The sequence below is a fragment of the Ochotona curzoniae genome, unplaced genomic scaffold (genome assembly GCF_017591425.1).
Source record: "Ochotona curzoniae isolate NIBS_2020 unplaced genomic scaffold, NIBS_Ocur_1.0 scaffold_4701, whole genome shotgun sequence".
NCBI classification, from domain to species: domain Eukaryota; kingdom Metazoa; phylum Chordata; class Mammalia; order Lagomorpha; family Ochotonidae; genus Ochotona; species Ochotona curzoniae.
This window is the reverse complement of record NW_024467122.1, coordinates 56,135,969-56,153,993: the sequence shown is the minus strand read 5'-3', so window position 1 is coordinate 56,153,993 and position 18,025 is coordinate 56,135,969. Positions and strand designations below refer to the sequence as shown.

The 18,025-nt window shown below is 34.2% G+C and overlaps 2 protein-coding genes across 2 annotated transcripts in view; one reads left to right on the top strand and one right to left on the bottom strand.

Annotated features, from left to right (window-relative positions):
- FAM227B (family with sequence similarity 227 member B) overlaps nt 1-18,025 on the top strand; it is a 127,522-nt gene that overhangs the window by 39,526 nt on the left and 69,971 nt on the right. The gene's annotated exons all lie outside the window — the stretch shown is intronic.
- The window catches only part of FGF7 (fibroblast growth factor 7), a 55,299-nt gene continuing 38,154 nt past the window's right edge, over nt 881-18,025 (bottom strand). Inside the window, exons 3-4 of the mRNA XM_040969640.1 lie at nt 3,308-3,411; nt 881-2,033 (exon numbers count right to left, since the gene is read on the bottom strand). Coding sequence (XP_040825574.1) covers nt 1,839-2,033; nt 3,308-3,411 — 299 coding nt within the window. The 3' untranslated portion in view covers nt 881-1,838. The remainder of the gene's footprint in view (nt 2,034-3,307; nt 3,412-18,025) is intronic.

Genomic DNA, 18,025 nt, shown 5'->3' with positions numbered 1-18,025 from the left:
GGCCAGCAAGACCTATAAGCCGTGCGATAATTTGGAATCACATTCAAGACTTCTTCCCCAGTTTAGATCTGAGGGAAGGCAAAGAATTCTAACCTCTTGCAGCCTGGCAATGCAGATAAACCATGAGAAGATCAAGTAACTGGTTTCTGTTCATCTAACCTCCTCATGCAACTCTCACTTATAAGTATATTACCAAATAATATTTATGAGAAGGATTTTAATGCCAGTGTTTTGAATTTAAAGTACAATGATTGGCACCCAATGATTTAAGTAAATGTTTACCTTCCATTTGGTGACCGTAAAAGCAATGCTAAGGTCTGTCAGTGTTAGAATTTTAAAGTGAAAACTCATTTTTTTTTTGTGGTATGTCTGTGATCCCTAGTCTGCCCTCAAGTCCTTGTGTTACTCAGGGTCCTAAATCCTTTGTTTTGGGCATTTTGCTCTTGCCATCTCACAGAAGGGAAAAAAAATCTATATATGTATATATATATAATTTATATATAAAAATTACATATAATATGTAATTATATGTATAACATTCAATGCTGCCGTCTTTTGGATGAAGGATATCTGTAGAGATTGAAAATTTTTCAACTGTAATTTTTTAAATCTGCGAGTTATTTTATCTAGAGTGATGTTACTTCTATGATCCAGTTTAGTTGGCAAGAGTATGTGGCAAAGCATTTTTCACGTATTTGTACTGCTCCCTGTAAGACACTGTTATAAGCACTGCTGCAGGCTGTCATTTCTGTCTGCCGTCCAGGATTTGCTGGCCCAGGTGCTGTGTGTTACACTTGGTGTCAGTCACATGGGGAGGGGAAATTTGCACTTGAGTCAAAAAGTTTGTTATTTAAAAATTAAAAGCATATGAAACAGATACAGCTTATTAAGGATTTTTTTATAAATAACATAAACTTAAATAACAAAACAATAAAGTTCAAATACAACTTAAAATAGAGTTTAATGCTGTAACCACAGAAACAAAGCATGATTATTTGTGGGAAGAACATATTCCAGAATGTGAGTTATGTGAAAGACAGATTATGTTATTAGGAAGAAAAGATTTCTGAATTTTACTTTTACAGGTTATAAAATGTTATGTTGTGGCAAGTGAGATGAAATATAGTATTGTCATTATTGTTATTCTATATACAAGATTTTTGAAAACATCCTTTTAGCAACCGCTTTCAATTGAGCAGCATTAGGCATTTTGTTCTTATTAATAGGCACAATCATGTACTAATTTCATGATTTTTAAAACTATTTGACTCAATTCCACAACAGAAATTTTGAAGATATTCTTTTTTCTCTGATTAGTGTTTAAGTGGCCTTTTTTTAAACTAAAACAAATTTTAAATACTGCTCATCTTTCATAATTAATGTTGATTTGATTATCTGACAGTCAATCCAGCAGCCTTTAGGTCTGAAATATCTATATAACATCATCTGCATTATTCTTATTATTATAGCAGCCATTTTATAAGCAGATAGGACTATTTAAATAATCATTATCAGATAATCAAATCTAACACACTTTTAAGGGTAAATTAATTTAAGAAAAAATTACTATTACTAACACCATGATTGTACAACCAGTTTTACAATTTTTTACAACTTTTAGTTACTAAATCTGATTTTTGTGTATAGTTTTTCAAATCTTTCTTTAATGCAGTCTCTTAAAATAAACATAAATCCGCAAGTCCAGCTTGATCAGTTTTTCAGTAGTTTTCCAGCCTTTCTTGGTTTCTGAAACAAAAAAATAGAGAGAAAAAAAGAAAGAAAACAGTCCACTTGAAGAAACTCCCTGCTGGAACTGGTTTCTTACATACTGTGTATGATTATGTTATTGCCATAGGAAGAAAGTGGGCTGTTTTTTGTTCTTTCTTTGTCTTTTTCCCTTTTACCGCAGCCCCCTTTTGATTTAAGGCCACAAACATTTCTCCTCCACTGTGTGTCCATTTAGCTGATGCATATGTATTGTAATGGTTTTCCAGAATTAATTCTTTGAAGTTACAGTCTTCATTGCATTCTTTCTGTTAAAACAACAAATAAACAATATTATCCAAAAGCCTTTAAATGGTACAACTAAACAAAGAATAAGCAAGTAATATTCAAATGAAGTTTTTAAAAATTTATTTGTTATTTATTTAAAAGTCAGAGTTAGAGAGAGGGACAAACAGATCTTCCATCTGTTGGTTAACTCCCCAAATGGCTGCAATGGCCAGAGTTCAGCCAGTCTGAAGCCAGGAGCCAGAAATCCTTCCAGGTCTCTAATATGGGTTCAAGAGTCCAAGAACGTGAGCCATCCTCTGCTGTTTTGCAGGAAGCAGGGTCAGAAGTGAGGCAGCCAGATGTCAAACCAGTACCCATATGGGATGCTGGCACAGTAACTGGTGGCTTTACACGCTATACCACAGTGCTAGCCCCATAATTGATCTTATAAAATTTCAATTAAACAGGTCTAATACTTAGTAGTATTTTGCCAAAATACATCTTAAGTTTCAAAAATGAAATAAAATAATACAAAATTTATTTATGCAACAAGAGCTTTGAAAATGTTGCTTTTTGGCAATTCTGATGTTTTTGTTTTGTTTTGTTTTTGTTTTAGTATGAGGACATATTTCCTCCCAACTAGCACTCATTTTCCCTTGCCAGAATCACTGATTCTCTACCCATTGGATATCTGGTATAGTCAACAGATTATTTGCCTCCCTCAGATAAGGGACAGATTTCACAAGTTTTCTTATTAATTACTACATTGATTACAATGGTAAATAAATATTTAATATATTCTTCCATGCAATCATCCGTTTATTCCACCAACCCCATATTTTTATTTAGTTAGCCTGGGTTAGGCATTATGCTGAGTTTTAGGAAAGTCTATGATTGTGAGATTAATGTTGATAAATGCACCGAACACTTCATGATTTTCCCCCAAGAGTTTTCATGTCAGCAGTGTGCAAATTACCTGAACAAAAAGAGTTTTGATACTGACAGATGGAAATTTTAGATATCCAGTATCTAAAATGAATATGATATTTTAGAACTGGAAGAATCCTTACGGATCAGTCATTGTTACCAAGTCATTGTTGCAGCTCCAGAAACCAAAGAACTACAGCAATTTGTCAATGGTCACATAGGAAAAAAAAAAATGAGAATGATTTAGTGTAAGTCATTATAATTAAATCACTAAACTCCCTCATTGGAAAAAAAAATTCCAGTTTTAGTTTATTTGAAGGCAAGATATTTTGATTAAAAAAAAAAACAAAAGTTCAAAAACTTAAGGCTGAGCCATCATTATCAGTACCGTTGCGTAGAGTTTTCCTTCTTTGCTCATTGCAAGATAGTATTCACTTTCCACCCCTTTGATTGCCACAATTCCAACTGCCACAGTCCTGATTTCCATGATATCTGCAAAGAAGCACATGTCAGCTATTCACTCAACACTGAAGATTTTTAAAGAAAAAATATTTGTTATTTCTATCACACTGGAAGTTAAGATTATTAATGTGCTTATTTACTCAGCCAGGGTCATGCATAATCCAAGCAAAAGTAGTCATTAAATATGTGAAGTACAAACTCATAAGTTCTTATTTTGCAGAAAATGGTATCTGTATCAGATACCTGGATTTCTTCTCTAGAACTCCATTCCTGACTTTCTAGAGTAATAACAAGAGCAATAGCTTATGTTCATTGAACTTGTTCATAGCACATGCCACAGACTTTTCAGGTGTGCACTGACTGTGAAGCAGGGGCTGAGGAAGACCCTATTTGACAAATGAAGAAATTGAAGCACAGAGAAAGTATGTTATTTCTCCTAGTTCATATAAATGGTATATGGCAGAACTGGAGTTTGTACTCTCATTATTTAACACCATTAGTATATACAATAATCCAATACTTTGTTCTTCTATGTAATTATTTTGAAAATTATTGTTGACAAAATAGCTCTTGAATATATAGAAAATGATAAAAATACAACTAGCTCAATTGTAACTGATGATAAACATTTTATGCTACATTGAAAAATATTTTAAATTCATCATTAAGTCTTGAAAAACTATTAAAACAAATTTATAACTTCTCTTCACATAAAATTTTATAACTTTAAACCTTTCTATTTGTGAAACTTTCTTTAAATATGTACTTACATAGAATATTAACCCTGTATTTTATAATATTCCTTTAATACTGAATTTTAATGATTCATCCTAACTATGTTAAAATCTCAAAAAATATTTTAGATGCTGTAGGAATGGATAGTTTAGTATGCTCTATCTGTAACTTCCTGGTAATTAAATTTGCTGCATAAAAATGAAACCCTGAAACATTTTCTTGCCTGTTCCTATAACACAGGGGTTAGGACAATTCCAAATGAAAGTGATCTAAGTATATGAAGTGTTCAAAAACCATGTTCTCATATGGCCTCACTGAATTAAAGGGAAAACTATTTTTGTTATATACTTCCAACCTTATCCTCTTAACTTTTTTTCACTTAAGTCACGTTCTCTGAATAACAAAATTGCTATTCGTTTCTTTGCCATTTAATGTATATGTCATCTGTTAGATCTGTTTGCCAAAAGCTGCATCACTTTCCCAAATATATTAATCTTAGCACTAGCCAAAGTTTATGGACCTGAGTTTTTCAGCTGCTCATGTAAAAATGGATTTTGTTTAGCGTTTAGGAGGTAGTGTCATATATACGGTAATTAACAGTGACAATAATATATTCTGACAAGTGTACAAGCAACCAGAACACTCATTCATTGCTAGTGAGAAACAAAAAAATGGACAATTTGAAAGGCCATTTGACAAATGTCTTACAAACTGAACATATTCTTAAAATAAAATCCAGCAATTGTGCCATTAGCTGTTTATCAGATTGAACATAAAGCTTCTCTGCACACAAAAACCAGAACATGAATGCTTATAGTAGCTTTAATAATAATATTCAGAAGCAGGAGGCAACCAAGTAGTTCAGTAGGTGAGAGAAAAAACAAACTGGTGCATTGATACTCTGAAATATTGTGTAATGATAAAAAAATCAAGCCATAAAAAGACATGAAAGATCTTTAGGGGCATATTGATAAGTGAAAGAAGCCAGTCTCTCTTATTCTGCCTTCCAAAATAAGGTTTTAGAAAGAAAGAGGAAGAAGGGGGGCAGTGGGAAAAGGTGAAGAGGAGGAGAGGAGGAGAAGGAAAAGAAGAAAGGATAGAGAGATGACTGAAGGGAGGAGGGGAGTGAGAGCTCTCTATTGTAGCATAGCAGGAAAAGGCCTAAGAGGCCAGCATTCCTTATGGGTGCCAGTCCAGTTCATGTTTCCTGACTGCTCCCTTTCTAATCCAGCACCCTGCAAATGGCCTGGAAAAAGCAGCATAGGATGGCCCTAGAGTTTGAGCTCCTGTCACCAACATGGGAGACCCAGATAAAGCTCTTGGCTTTGGCCTGGCCCAGCACTGGCCATTATGGCTATCTGGGAAATGAAGTAGGAGGTGGAAAATCAATCAATCTATCTATCTTATCTGTCTACCTATCTATCTCTATCTCACTTGCTCTCTCTCTGCTTCCCTTATTTTTTCTTTAATTTTATGGTATAATTCCATAAGGTCTGGGAATCACCACCACCATCAAATTCCCACCCCTGACTGATTTTCCCCATATTATTACAATAGTATAGTCCTTTATAAAACGTTATAATTACATCAGTCTATTATTTAAGTGTGCCCCAACATTGCTTGTACAATGTCAGACAGTCCAGCATCCCATTGTCTAGATGTCCAACAGTTTATTGGGAGTCCTTCTTTAACTTGGAAGTAGGGATACATATTGCATTATATCTTTACATCCGATATGGTAGTCTCTACTACACCATCACTATACAGTCCCTTAAATGACAACCACAAAACAAAGGCAACAACAGGTATGAAGTTAAAACAATAACAAAAAATATACAGCAGCATGGAGTCGAAAAAGTGTGCCACTGAATAACCAACTCATCGGTGATGAAAAGAAAACACAAAAGCATCTTGGGTAAAATAATGCCACCATACAACCCATGAGCCAGCAATGACAAGAGAAAAGTGACCATTTGGAAAAAATGAAAATTAAATAAAAACATCAAAACTGATGGGATGCAGCAAAAACAGTATGGAAAGGGTCGTTGACATTAAATTTTGCAAGTTGGCTGCTTTATATTAGAATATATGGTATTTGTCCTTTTGGGATTGACTTATTTCACTGAGCTTAATGGTCTATATTTGGGACCATCAAATTGCAAATGATGTAATGTCATTCTTTTTAATGGCTGAGTAATATTCCATGGGCTAGATGTACCAGTTTCTTTAACCACTCCTCTTTGGATGGGCATCTGGATTGTTTCCATGTCTTTGCTATTGTAGACTATACTACTATAAATATAGGATTACAAATCCCATTCTCATAGGCAGTTTTCATCTCCTTTGGATATATTCCTAAGAGTACAATAACTGGATATATGGCAGGTTTATTTGCAATTCTCTAAGCATTCCCCATACTGGTTTCCATAGTGGTTGTACTAGCCTGCACTCCCACAAGCAGTGAAAGAGGATGCCTTTCTCCCCACTCCTACATGAGTAGATGTTGTTAGTAGAGTTCTGAATGTAGGCCAAGCTCACTGGAGTTATGTGGTACGTCAATGAGGTTTTCATTTGTATCTCCCTGATGGCTAGGGAGCCCGAGTATCTTTTCATATGTAAGCCATTTGAATCTGTTCTTTTGAAAAATTTCTGCTCAGTTCCTTTGCCCCTCTCTTTCCTGAATAACATGAAGATTATTCTGGAGGCCTGGCAAAGTAGCCAATTGGCTAAAGTTGTCGCCTTGCATGCACCAGGACCCCATGTGGGTGCCAGTTCCTATCCTTGCTGCTCCACTTCCCATCCAGCTGCCTACTTTGGCCTGGGAAACAGGATGGCCCAAAGCCTTGGGATCCTGCAGACCCGGAAGAAGCTCCTGGCTTCAGATCCACTCAGCTCCAGCCATTGCAGTCAATTGGGAATGAACCAATAGATGGAGAGTCTTCTCTTTCTCTCCTTGTCTCTGTAAATCTCTTTCAAATGAAAATAAATACATCTTTTTTAAAAAATAAGACTAAGGCACTTATTTACAATGCTATGATTTTTGTATCCTGACCCAATTTACAGGATACTAAATAATTTTTCTTTGAGTGTTATATTTTTTACCTATTAAAAACTTCTGTCTTGCTATTTCTAACATATCCCACATATTATGGTACCTACAATTAAATACATGTGTGTGCTATAGTAAATTTGAAGGAATTATTTTAGAAGATCAGTTCTATCTGGACACTATCTATGCTTCCTGACTGTTGGAATTATTACATCCCTCCTTTGTTTATCTTTTAGTTATAGGAATATATAAAGAATATTTTACGATCCTCAGGGTCCTGAGATAGTTTAGTTCCTTGGGTCTTGCAACATTTTCATATCTATTTAAAATATATATATTTGTGTTATTCAGTATACCTATTTCATCCCTACGTTTAAGTTTGTGTAATTTTTGGAAATTGTTTGGCTTTATTTCACTGAATTTATCCTTCACAATAACATAGCTGCAAATATTATACATTCTTGAGCATGGTTCCAAGGTAAACATAGATATAATATACATATGATTAAATTGTTCTGAAATATTATAATGAAGTTGTATGATGATATTTTTATATAATAGATATTTGTTAATCTAACATTTGTTTTATCTTCAAATTTTACTACCAATATTTTAAAATTTTAGCTATTTGCAATCCCTTGAGATTTTCATAAACTGTGTTCTGGGTGTATGTCCCAAATAAATAAATGTCCCTATACTTAGCTCTGAAATATTTCCAAAAGCCCACAGCAAATTTCATGAGTCTGTGGACTAAATATGCTCACTGTCCTTCAATGTATCCCTTCAAATTCAAATTTCTAATATTCGTACTTGGACTTTCTTTCATTAAAAACATCAGGGACCTTCTATTTGCCCAATCCTGGAGTATTGCTAATATATATAACTCTTTCCTGTGCGTTTTTTTGTAATCTTGACATCCTTTATTCTATACCTAATTTCCATGACACTGCCTTGGTATTCTAGTTTAGTCAAAATGATTATTTTTTGTATAACCATATGTATATATGTTTTTAGATAATATATTATTTTTCTGGGTTTTTTTGGTGTTTTTTTATTCCTCTTTTCTGGGTTTTTTTTTTTTTTTTTTTTTTTTGCAGATATAGATCTTCCTCTGTCTCCCTCAACCATCCCCTTTCCTTGCCTGCATTGTTCCCTGTGTTTTGTGGTAAAATAGTCCATCAGGTGTATTTTTGACTCCAGCTTTGTGGGTCATGACATTGTTGGTATAGGCAATGTTAATTTAATATTTTGTTGTCTAGGTACATTTAGAAGTTTTCTACTTCTCTTAAGTTGTAGAGATGCATTCTGCCGATTTTCTTTGATTCCTGGAATTCTGGTCTCTATTACATTATTTATTTGTGAGATTACAAGTGTATATCTACCTGTATCTTTTGTATTTTGGATGAAGGTTGCCTTATACTATGCCGGTCCGAAGCCAGGAGCCTCTTCCGGGTCTCCCACACTCAGGTGCAGGGTCCCAAAGCTTTGGGCTGTCCTCCACTGCTTTCCCAGGCCACAGGCAGGGAGCTGGAAGGGAAGCGAGGCTTCCAGGATTAGAACCGGCACCCATATGGGATCCCGGGCTTGCAAGGCGAGTACCTTAACCACTGTGCCACCACGCCGGGCCCTGTCATAGTTTTTAAACTTTCAATTCAGTCATCTTAATCCTGTTTGTAAATTGTAATGGAATAAATGACAAATAATTGAATATCAATTTACTTAAAAATGGTAGCACCTGACAACTCAGATATTCTTTTTGCTTATTTGTCTTTGTAAAGTCAAATAACTCTAGCTCTTCTTTATTTTCTATATTTTCACTGTATACATATGTTTTATGTAAATTTGATTTTATATCTTTTCATCCTGTGCCTTTCCTGGGAGGCATTCTGTGTTTTTTAGTCTCTCCTTGTATCATCTTAATTTCGGGGGACTTTAAAATTATTTTTATTTGCCATGGTATGATTTTGTAGGTATAGGGTCTCCTCCCTGCATATCTCCTTCTCCCCTTCATTTTCTCCTCAACCCACACAATTTTCCCCCATTTTATTACAGTAGTCCTTTTGCAGCAGTCACAAGCCCATCATTCTGCTATTTAAGTATATCAGGCATTGTGGGTATAGGCAATGGTAGAAAGTCTAGTATCCTGTTTTCAAGGTATAATTACAAGTTTCATTGGAGGTCTTCCTTTTATTCAAAAGTAGAGATGCATATTGCAACATATCTTCACTTTCCAGTATGGTAGTATGTATAGATATTTACCTATATATCTACTTGTTTTGTATTTTGCATGAATGTGTCTTATATCATAAAGAACATATGATATTTGGTTTTTTGGGGTTAACTTATTTCACTAAACATAATGGTGTCCAGTTGGGACTATTTTGTTGCAAATGGTAAAATTTTATGCTTTTTAATGGTTTTTGGGTTTTCAAACTTACGATGGCACAATGTTCTTCCTTGTGTCATTCATTGATTTAAATGTATATGTATTTTTCTCTTCAACTTCATAATCAAAGAAAATGAATTATTCCTTGATCTCCATTCTCTTCTTTTTGTAGCAATAGAAATTTTAGCCAACAGTGTAAAACAGTCATTACATTTTTCAGTCCCCTTTTCAGTGAATTGTGTCCATGTGATTTAGTTCTAGTAATGCAGTGTGTGTAAAACGTCAACTCTCAGACTCTTCTCTAACAGGTAGCCAGCACAAGTCCTTTGTACACACTTTTCTTCCTTTATTCCATCCTCCTAGTAGAATTTGGATTCTATGTTGAATGACAATAAAAATATGATTGGAGTAGTGGGCAGAAATGGCCTGGAAAGTCCCAGATGTTTTTGTGAAACATAGTCTTCACTCCTCCAGATGTTAATTGAAAGGAGAAATAAACTACTTTGTTTAAGCCAAACCAAATCTTAACTAGTGTGCCTAAATTCCATTTTCCTGGCAGACTCATTCTTTATAAAATGTGCACTAAAACCCAGAAGCCCATTTTTTCCAGTTATTCTAAGCCACAAGCCAGAAACTCAATAACTATTTTTAACACTGTTTTAATAATAAAGTATTTACCTTCATAACTGTTTTCACTTCTAAGGTCATGAGATTAGAAGAAGCAGCAGAAACAAAAACTGTGTTCTTAAATCTATTCATAACTCTGTTGTCATTAGAGTTCCTAAGTTTTTTTCTGGGGCTATCATTCATTTCTTCTTGTGCCAACATTTAGTTAGCTTGAAAATTCTTCTCTGGCTCCACTTTACTTATTGATGCACATGGCCAGTAGAGCCCCTGTGAAACTGTGGCAAGCCTGTGTTCAATTACAGTTGAGTTGGGTAATGACCTAATTTCAGGGAGCTTTTCTGATTGTTCTTTACTGTTATATAAAGCGTGAGATGCTGTTACTGCTCTTTCCAAAAGACCTGATTTTCCGTTCTTGTTGTAGAACATCATAACAGTTCATTTGTGAATAAAACAATTTATTGTGTACTTAATTATGTTCAGTACTCTATATGTTCTCTTTGTCTTCTATATCGATTTATTCCATTTGCCATGTTCTAAATAATAATTTTAGTTCTCCAGCCTCCCTGATTTTTTTCTTTGTTGGCTTCCTCTGCAAATTAGTGTCTACCCCCACCACTCTAAAAATATATATCTTCTCTAACAAGCTGTGGCATAAGAAAGAGTATCTCATGCTTTTTCCTTTTCACCTCTAGCCAAGTTAAACAGCTTGTATTTATATTACCCATGTCTGGTAACCATCTCAAACACAGAGACAAATACAACAAATACATTTCAAGTCAACTGCAGTAGTTCCTTTGGTGTCCTTACATCCTGGAAGTATTCCAAGATTGTTGTTGAGTTCCTGGAAGTATTTCTTTCAATTCTTTGTGACTAATCCCTTGTCAGTGTGTCTATACTTTATTAATCTTCCAGGAAATGGTACATAACACTGGATTGTATCACTGTGATGTCAGACCTAACTTATTTCAGCAAATAGACCAGAAAACAAACACATGCTATAAACAGGAATGAGTTAAGTTATGTCAATCACATTTACTCATTCTTCCTGCTGTACTGATTTTCTCAACTCCTAGGAGTAAGAGATATTGAAACTGAGGAATAAGGATTTGGGAAAACCAAGAATATTTTGGATACATGGCATTTTGAGATGAATATTAATAAAGCTTGTGAGGATGTTCTTTTTATTGGGTTGGGAATGGTAGGTGGAGTACTAATGAAAATATTGACTTTGAAGTAGTGTTGATTCCTAAATGAAATATGTGGTATATGAAAATCATTTTGTGATGTAAACCCACCATGAACTTGAGGCTATACTGGGTATATAGTGTTAAAAACGAAGACTACAAAATTCCAAAAATTTCCACCGTGGTGATCATGCTAATTTTAATTTTAAATGCTTGATGTTCACTCGATATTTTCAATATTATAATTCTGAAAGAACTCTGTATATGTCACTTGCATTCTGACATGATCCTTTATCCCTGATTCCCTCTTTAATCACCTTATAAAATGTGATCATTTTCTATGCTCTAGCCATAGTACTAAGATCTGTAAAATCAAAATACCACAGTATTTTAAAAATCAGAATATTATGGTATGTATTTAAGCATAATTACAGTCTCTATTTATTGGGCTCTTCTATTGATGAGAACATTGAACTCTTTTTTTTTTTTAACTATAAACAATTTTTATGCATGGGAAAGAGAGACAGACAGAAAGAGAGAGACAGATGCCATCTGTTAGTTCACTTTTCTTATGTCCGCTGTGGTCAAAACTGGGCCAAGGCCGGAGCCAATGTCCCAAGCTGTAAGGTTCTCCTACATGGATGGCAGGAGTCATATTTCTTAAACTGTTGCTATCACTTTTCAGGGTCTGTGTTAGCTTGAAGCTGGAATCATGAACTAGAAACTGAGGAAGCTCAGGTCTCTGCTCTTGATAGGATCATCTTCACTTTGAGCTCTTAATTTGACTATAAAATTAAGAATGCTTTAATTCAGTGTGAATGTGTAACTTCTCCATTCTTGTTCCTTGTCTTCTACCTTGGAATTTCCTTTTTATTACTTCCTAGAGCCATAAAAATGGAGAAATAATGCCAGCATATTTCATCTAGTAACTTCTTAATTGCGTTATTACTATCATCAGTCACTTTTTATAAGATACAGCTTAGTTGTAACAAATACTGTGTTTGTGCACATCATTCACTGATGCCAATAATTGTTGCAGCTGAGGTAGTTTAATACATTTTTCTGGTTCTTCATAAAATCAAGATATTTAAGAAAACAGTTTATCTGAATTCTTGGTGACATCTAATAATTTAATCTATAAGCTGCTCTTTTTGGCTTTTACTATAGAAATAAGTCTAAGTAGATGAAATAAAAGTGTTCCTTGTAAGGTTTTATTATAAATAAATGTAGAGCATTTTGATCACCAAAATGATTCTGATGCTCCACATCCTTCAAATACAAATCAAGTTACAACTAATTTTAAGAGAAATCTGAAAGAACTAAAGGTTCAGTGAGTGAACAATACGCAATCAAATCATATTTACTTCTAACCAAGAAGTGATTCTTTACGCAAACATATTTGAAAGCAGAGTAATGTAACATTCACCATTGAAGAGAAATTTCTTATTGGGAAATAAATGATTTAAGTATCATTTTAAATCTATTCCTGTCTTATTAGTATGTTTAAGATGCTTTATGAGTGATTTATTGTGATGTAGCCAAGTCAGATAAGGACTTTACTCTTGAGCAAAATTTTAATAACATTATGTGACACATACTCATTTAAAACATAGTTATTAGTATCAGTAGCATCCTGGGAATTCCTGGGGAGACCTGCTCTAAGATTCTTTTTGTTTTCCCTCTAACTCTTGAATCCACTATAATAAAGGGCCGGATGTAATAGCCTAGTGGCTAAAGTCCTCGCCTTGCATACTCCAGGATCCCATATGGGCACCAGATCTAATCCCATATTTAACATACCCTGTAACTGTTAAATAATAGACCTATGACTAAACTTTAGAACTTTATAAATGAAATTAGAAAATGAATCAAATCAAAACAAGGAATAAAGAAACATAAGAAAGCAAATTTTAGAAAGAACAAGAATTTACATTATTTAACAAATCAGCATGAAACTGAACATTTCCATAGGTTGCATTATTACTGGTATCAAATATAACAAATATCCTGTAATCAGCACCGGCAGCATCTTTGCAGAATAAATCTAAACAGTTGTACCTGTTCTATAATGATCTCAAAAAAGATTTAAATGACTTGTTAAGTAATAAGAATCATGTAATTAATTCAGGGATTTATTAAGAAAGTGAATAAGCCAGCTTGTCAGTTGTTTAGAAAGTACACATAGTACAGTGATAGCAAAGATTTCTTTTAAAAGATTTTGTTTCAACAGGATTGAAACATGCTGAAATTAGAAGTGAGCTCTTAAGTTGTGTAATAAATTGGATGATATCCATCCAGTAGCATATTAATGAAAAATGTTATGGACACACAGTTGCACTGTTTTATACAGACCTATTTCTGTACCAGTTGACTGACTGACTTCCTTGTCGCTAGTGACCCCTCTGGAATTCACAGGCCTACTTGTCTCCTTTGAGCCAGGGAAGATATAGTCTCTGAATCAGAAAGGAAGAAATGCTCTTACAATACACTATTACCACTGGAAGGTTTTACACTTTTATTCAGAAAGAATTATGTATTTGATCATGTAGACTGTTTAAATATGCTAGATACAACCATTTACTGTTTTCTAAGTAGTCCTAAAGTTACCAGAGTGATGTGGGTGCTATAATTCCAGGATATAAGAGGAAAGAGCAGAATTTTCTGTGAAATAGACATAACAAGATCTGTCCTTTCACATGACCTAGGAGATGACTCCCACATTCTGGTATTTCCGAAAGTTTAAAACAAAAAACCATTTTTTTATATCATGGGTTTAGGGGTGAGGTTCAAGATGCAAATAGGCCTAAGAGATAAAAGCATCATCTCGTTCTGTGGCATCAGTTTCTGTTCTCAGAGAACAGATTTGGGCTAAAGGAAAATGAATATAAAGGCACTGAGAGTGAGTGGTCATAAAAGGAAGAAAATATGGAAGCTTTCCATAACGTCTTGCTTAAACCAGCTCTAGCAGTCAAGGCTTGGTATACTTGTATGCTAATTCACAGAAACTCGGTTTAGAAAATCAGCTGCAATTCCAGCTAATCCCTCTATTATAACTGTAGCATTCTTCGTGAAATTTTGCTATCTGGCATACATATAGTGTTATTTTTCTTCTTTCTCTGTTTAACTTGTAGTTAATCTTTTTACTGCCAAAGCAATTGCTTTGAACGTATTGGTTTCAGATCATGCCAGTCATCAGTCTTGAGAACTTACAGCATGACTTAAAGTCATCTTGGCCAATGGCTGTCTTAGAAGTTTTTATGTGGACGTCACTGAAAGCAGTTTGCAGCATGAATTCTGGTGCACAGTGGTTAGTTTTTCCCAGAAACATCTGATTTTAGAAGAGAAAAATATCTAAAATACTAAAAAGGTATTCAAAACTCTTATTACAGTATATTAAAAATGTGTATCTGGAACTTTTCTGTCTCTATTTCCATCATATTAATCCAGGCCTTCATTGTTTTGTGCCTTTACTGTTAAACTTCTTAACAAGGCCCCTGCCTCAGCCTCTCTGTCATCACGGTTAGCCTTTGTGTGCATTTATAAATGGCATGTTATAAATCTTACTCTGAAGTGGCAACAGTGCACTCCACTAAAAAACAAAACAAAACCTCTTTTATTAGAATTCAGATATTTCCAAAATCTGATTCCAACCTGCTTTTAGTTTTCTACCATTGTTTCCTCTGGCATCAGATTTTACTATTGTCTTTCTTTACTGTGCAAAATGCTAGGCATGTTCCTTGCTCTTCCCATCATTTTCCATAATTATACATAATTTTCTGCTCCAGTATTTCCCAAACATTGCCTAATGGAGTTGACTATCTTTATATTTCTGCCAATTCCTAGTGCTTGGAACAGGAATTTATATTTGGCTGGTTTACATTAAATACTGAAGTAGATAGAATTATACATAAACCCCATACTAAATAGCATGTCAGATAGATAATAAATCAGCAAATGAAAGTAAGTACACCAAATATAAAGAATTAATGTTCCAATCAAACTAAATATCAGTGTTTGTAAAATTTCCTTCTAATTTTCACTATATTTTTGACTTTATATAATTAAACAAGCACAAAACTCCATGAGTAATATAAACAAGAGTTTGTATTTCCTGATGCCAACACAAAAAGATTGAAAGAACTCCAAAATCTCTAATTCTTCCATCAGTTATAGATTTTTCTCTCTAGTTTTAGCTAGACCTCTCTTGAAACTATTTGTAATTTTAACTTGGAACATGAATATGGGTAACAATTTACATATGTTTTTTATTAGCTATGTAACATAGCACATCTATTTATCTCTCTTCTCATGGCACATTATGACTTTAAGTAAAGTTCACATTAGCTCTGATATCTCATCAGTTAACTAACAAGTCTTTGTTCTTACCCATTTTCTTATGATTTTATAAACATTGAAGAGTCCATCTTAATATTCATTTTAGTAAATACTTACTATTGTAGATTATAGACCAAGAGCTTAAGTCTTGCATCATTTATTCATTCAGAATCCAAGATGCTTCAATTGCATTGTAGTCTTTATTAATGCAAGAAATGCATCTGTATTCCATATGTAGATATGTCATGCTGTTTACACAGATATTATAATATGTTCTGTTTTGTGTCTTACATTCTTCCAGATAAAGTTCATTACTTCATTGGTTTTTTGACTACAGCTGTACATTAAGATAATAACTTTAGAGAACCATTCAATGTGATTTCATGGTGCCTTTTTAGTGGTGAACTTATTATTCTTTGACTTTTATTTTAAACAAGGGCTGTTCTGAAATCTATTACATTAAAACTGTTCTACCACTTTTCTACCTATTTCAGAATATTCTCTCTTCCACTTAATCACCATTACCTAATTTCAGTAATTTAAGGCTAATAGCATAATATGCAAATTTTGTACTTTTCACTAAACATTCAAAAGTTTAATTTCCTTTGTTGTTTTTTTCTTAAAGATTTATTTTATTTATTTGAAAGAGGGAGACAGAGAAGGAGTAAAATATAGGGAGGGAGAAAAAGAGAGAATCTTCTATCTCTAGTTCATTCCCCAAATGGCCGCTGGTCCAGACTGAAGTCAGAAGCCAAAAACTTCACCCGGATCTCCCACATGAGGCTCAACATCTTCTACTGCCTTCCCATACCCATTTGCAATTAATGGATTGGAAGGGGAGCAGCCATTGCTGCTGATTTCTTCCCTCTATCCTACATCTTAGGAAAACCATTCCTTACCCAACTCATTCCCAGTGAGTTTTGTCACAGTAATTAGCCAAAGATCCAAACAGAATGGTTCTCTACATGGCAGGCTTCTACAGAGTAGAAGACTTCACAGTGCATTCCTTTAAAGGAATTTTAAAAGGCTTAAAAACTGTTTCATTTCCTTAATGAAGAGTCTTCCCTAAAAAATGTGTCTCATTTCACTAGTAATAGGGATTAGCTTAACCATAACTCTAAAAATTAACATTAACCTTATTTGTTGAAATATATAAAATCATTTTGAAAATCTATAGGTTTATGTATATATGTTAGTTTCTCATGAACTTTTAGTAGATAGGTCTAATCTCCTTACATAAGAAGTCTCATGTTTCCTCTACCTCTGTTCCACAAATGTTTGAGTACTTTGGAAGCTATGCAGTACAGAAAGGAGAAATCAAGCAGACAAAACTGTATGGAAAAGGTAAAGAAGCCTAAAGCCCTATAGCTCTGTGGGTTAGTTTGCTAAGCTTGAAAGATATGCAAGTTTGTCTGCTAGAAGAAAAATAAAGGTGGAGCTAGCTCTAAATCCTGAAGAACTTTATGTGGCCAAAAAAGTATGATTTTATTTAAACATTTATTTTTATTTTTATTTGAAAGAGTTACAGAGAGAGGGAGTAACAGAGAGAGATCTTCCATCTCCTAGTTCACTCCCCAAATAGCCACAACAGCCAAATTTTAGCTAATCTGAAGCCAGGAGCCAGAAGTTTCTGCTGGATCTCCCACATGAATACAGGGGCCCCAAGTACTTGGACCATCCTCCACTGCTTTCCCAGGCCATTAGCAGGGAGCTGGATCTAAGTGGACCAGCCAAGACTAGAACTAGTGCCCATGTGGAATACCAGCATCACAGGCAGAAGCTTAGCTTTCTAGGCCCTGCGCTGTCCCCAAAGAGTGTGGTTTTTTTATCTTGCAGAAAATAGAGTTTAGAAAGATGTATTTAGCATCACTGTGGGAGATGAATTGGCAATGGACAAGATAAGTGAAAAATGAAAGATGCATAATATTGGTTTGAGCAAGAGCTGATGAACAACTACATGGCAAGAGTGTCAGGACTGGGGATGAGGATACTTATTTCCTCAGTAATGTTACATTTGCATAAATTGTTAATACAGAGTCTAATCTTAATCAGAATGATTTGAACAATCTCTTAAAGGCCTCAAAGTAGTGTTGATACAGTTTTAATATGCAAAAATTTTTTAAAAATATGCAAAAATTGAATGTATCAGGTACCTGTTATGTCTTAGAGGAAAAAAAAATCTCTGTATTTTGATGTAAGATCAACCAACTGTATCTTCCAAAATGCAGTCATCTCAGTTCATACCAAAGTGTTCTGTAAACTAACTTTAAATAATCCGATCTCATTTTGTAAATCTGTTAGAGCTGTGTTTCAGTTTAACTAAAAGTA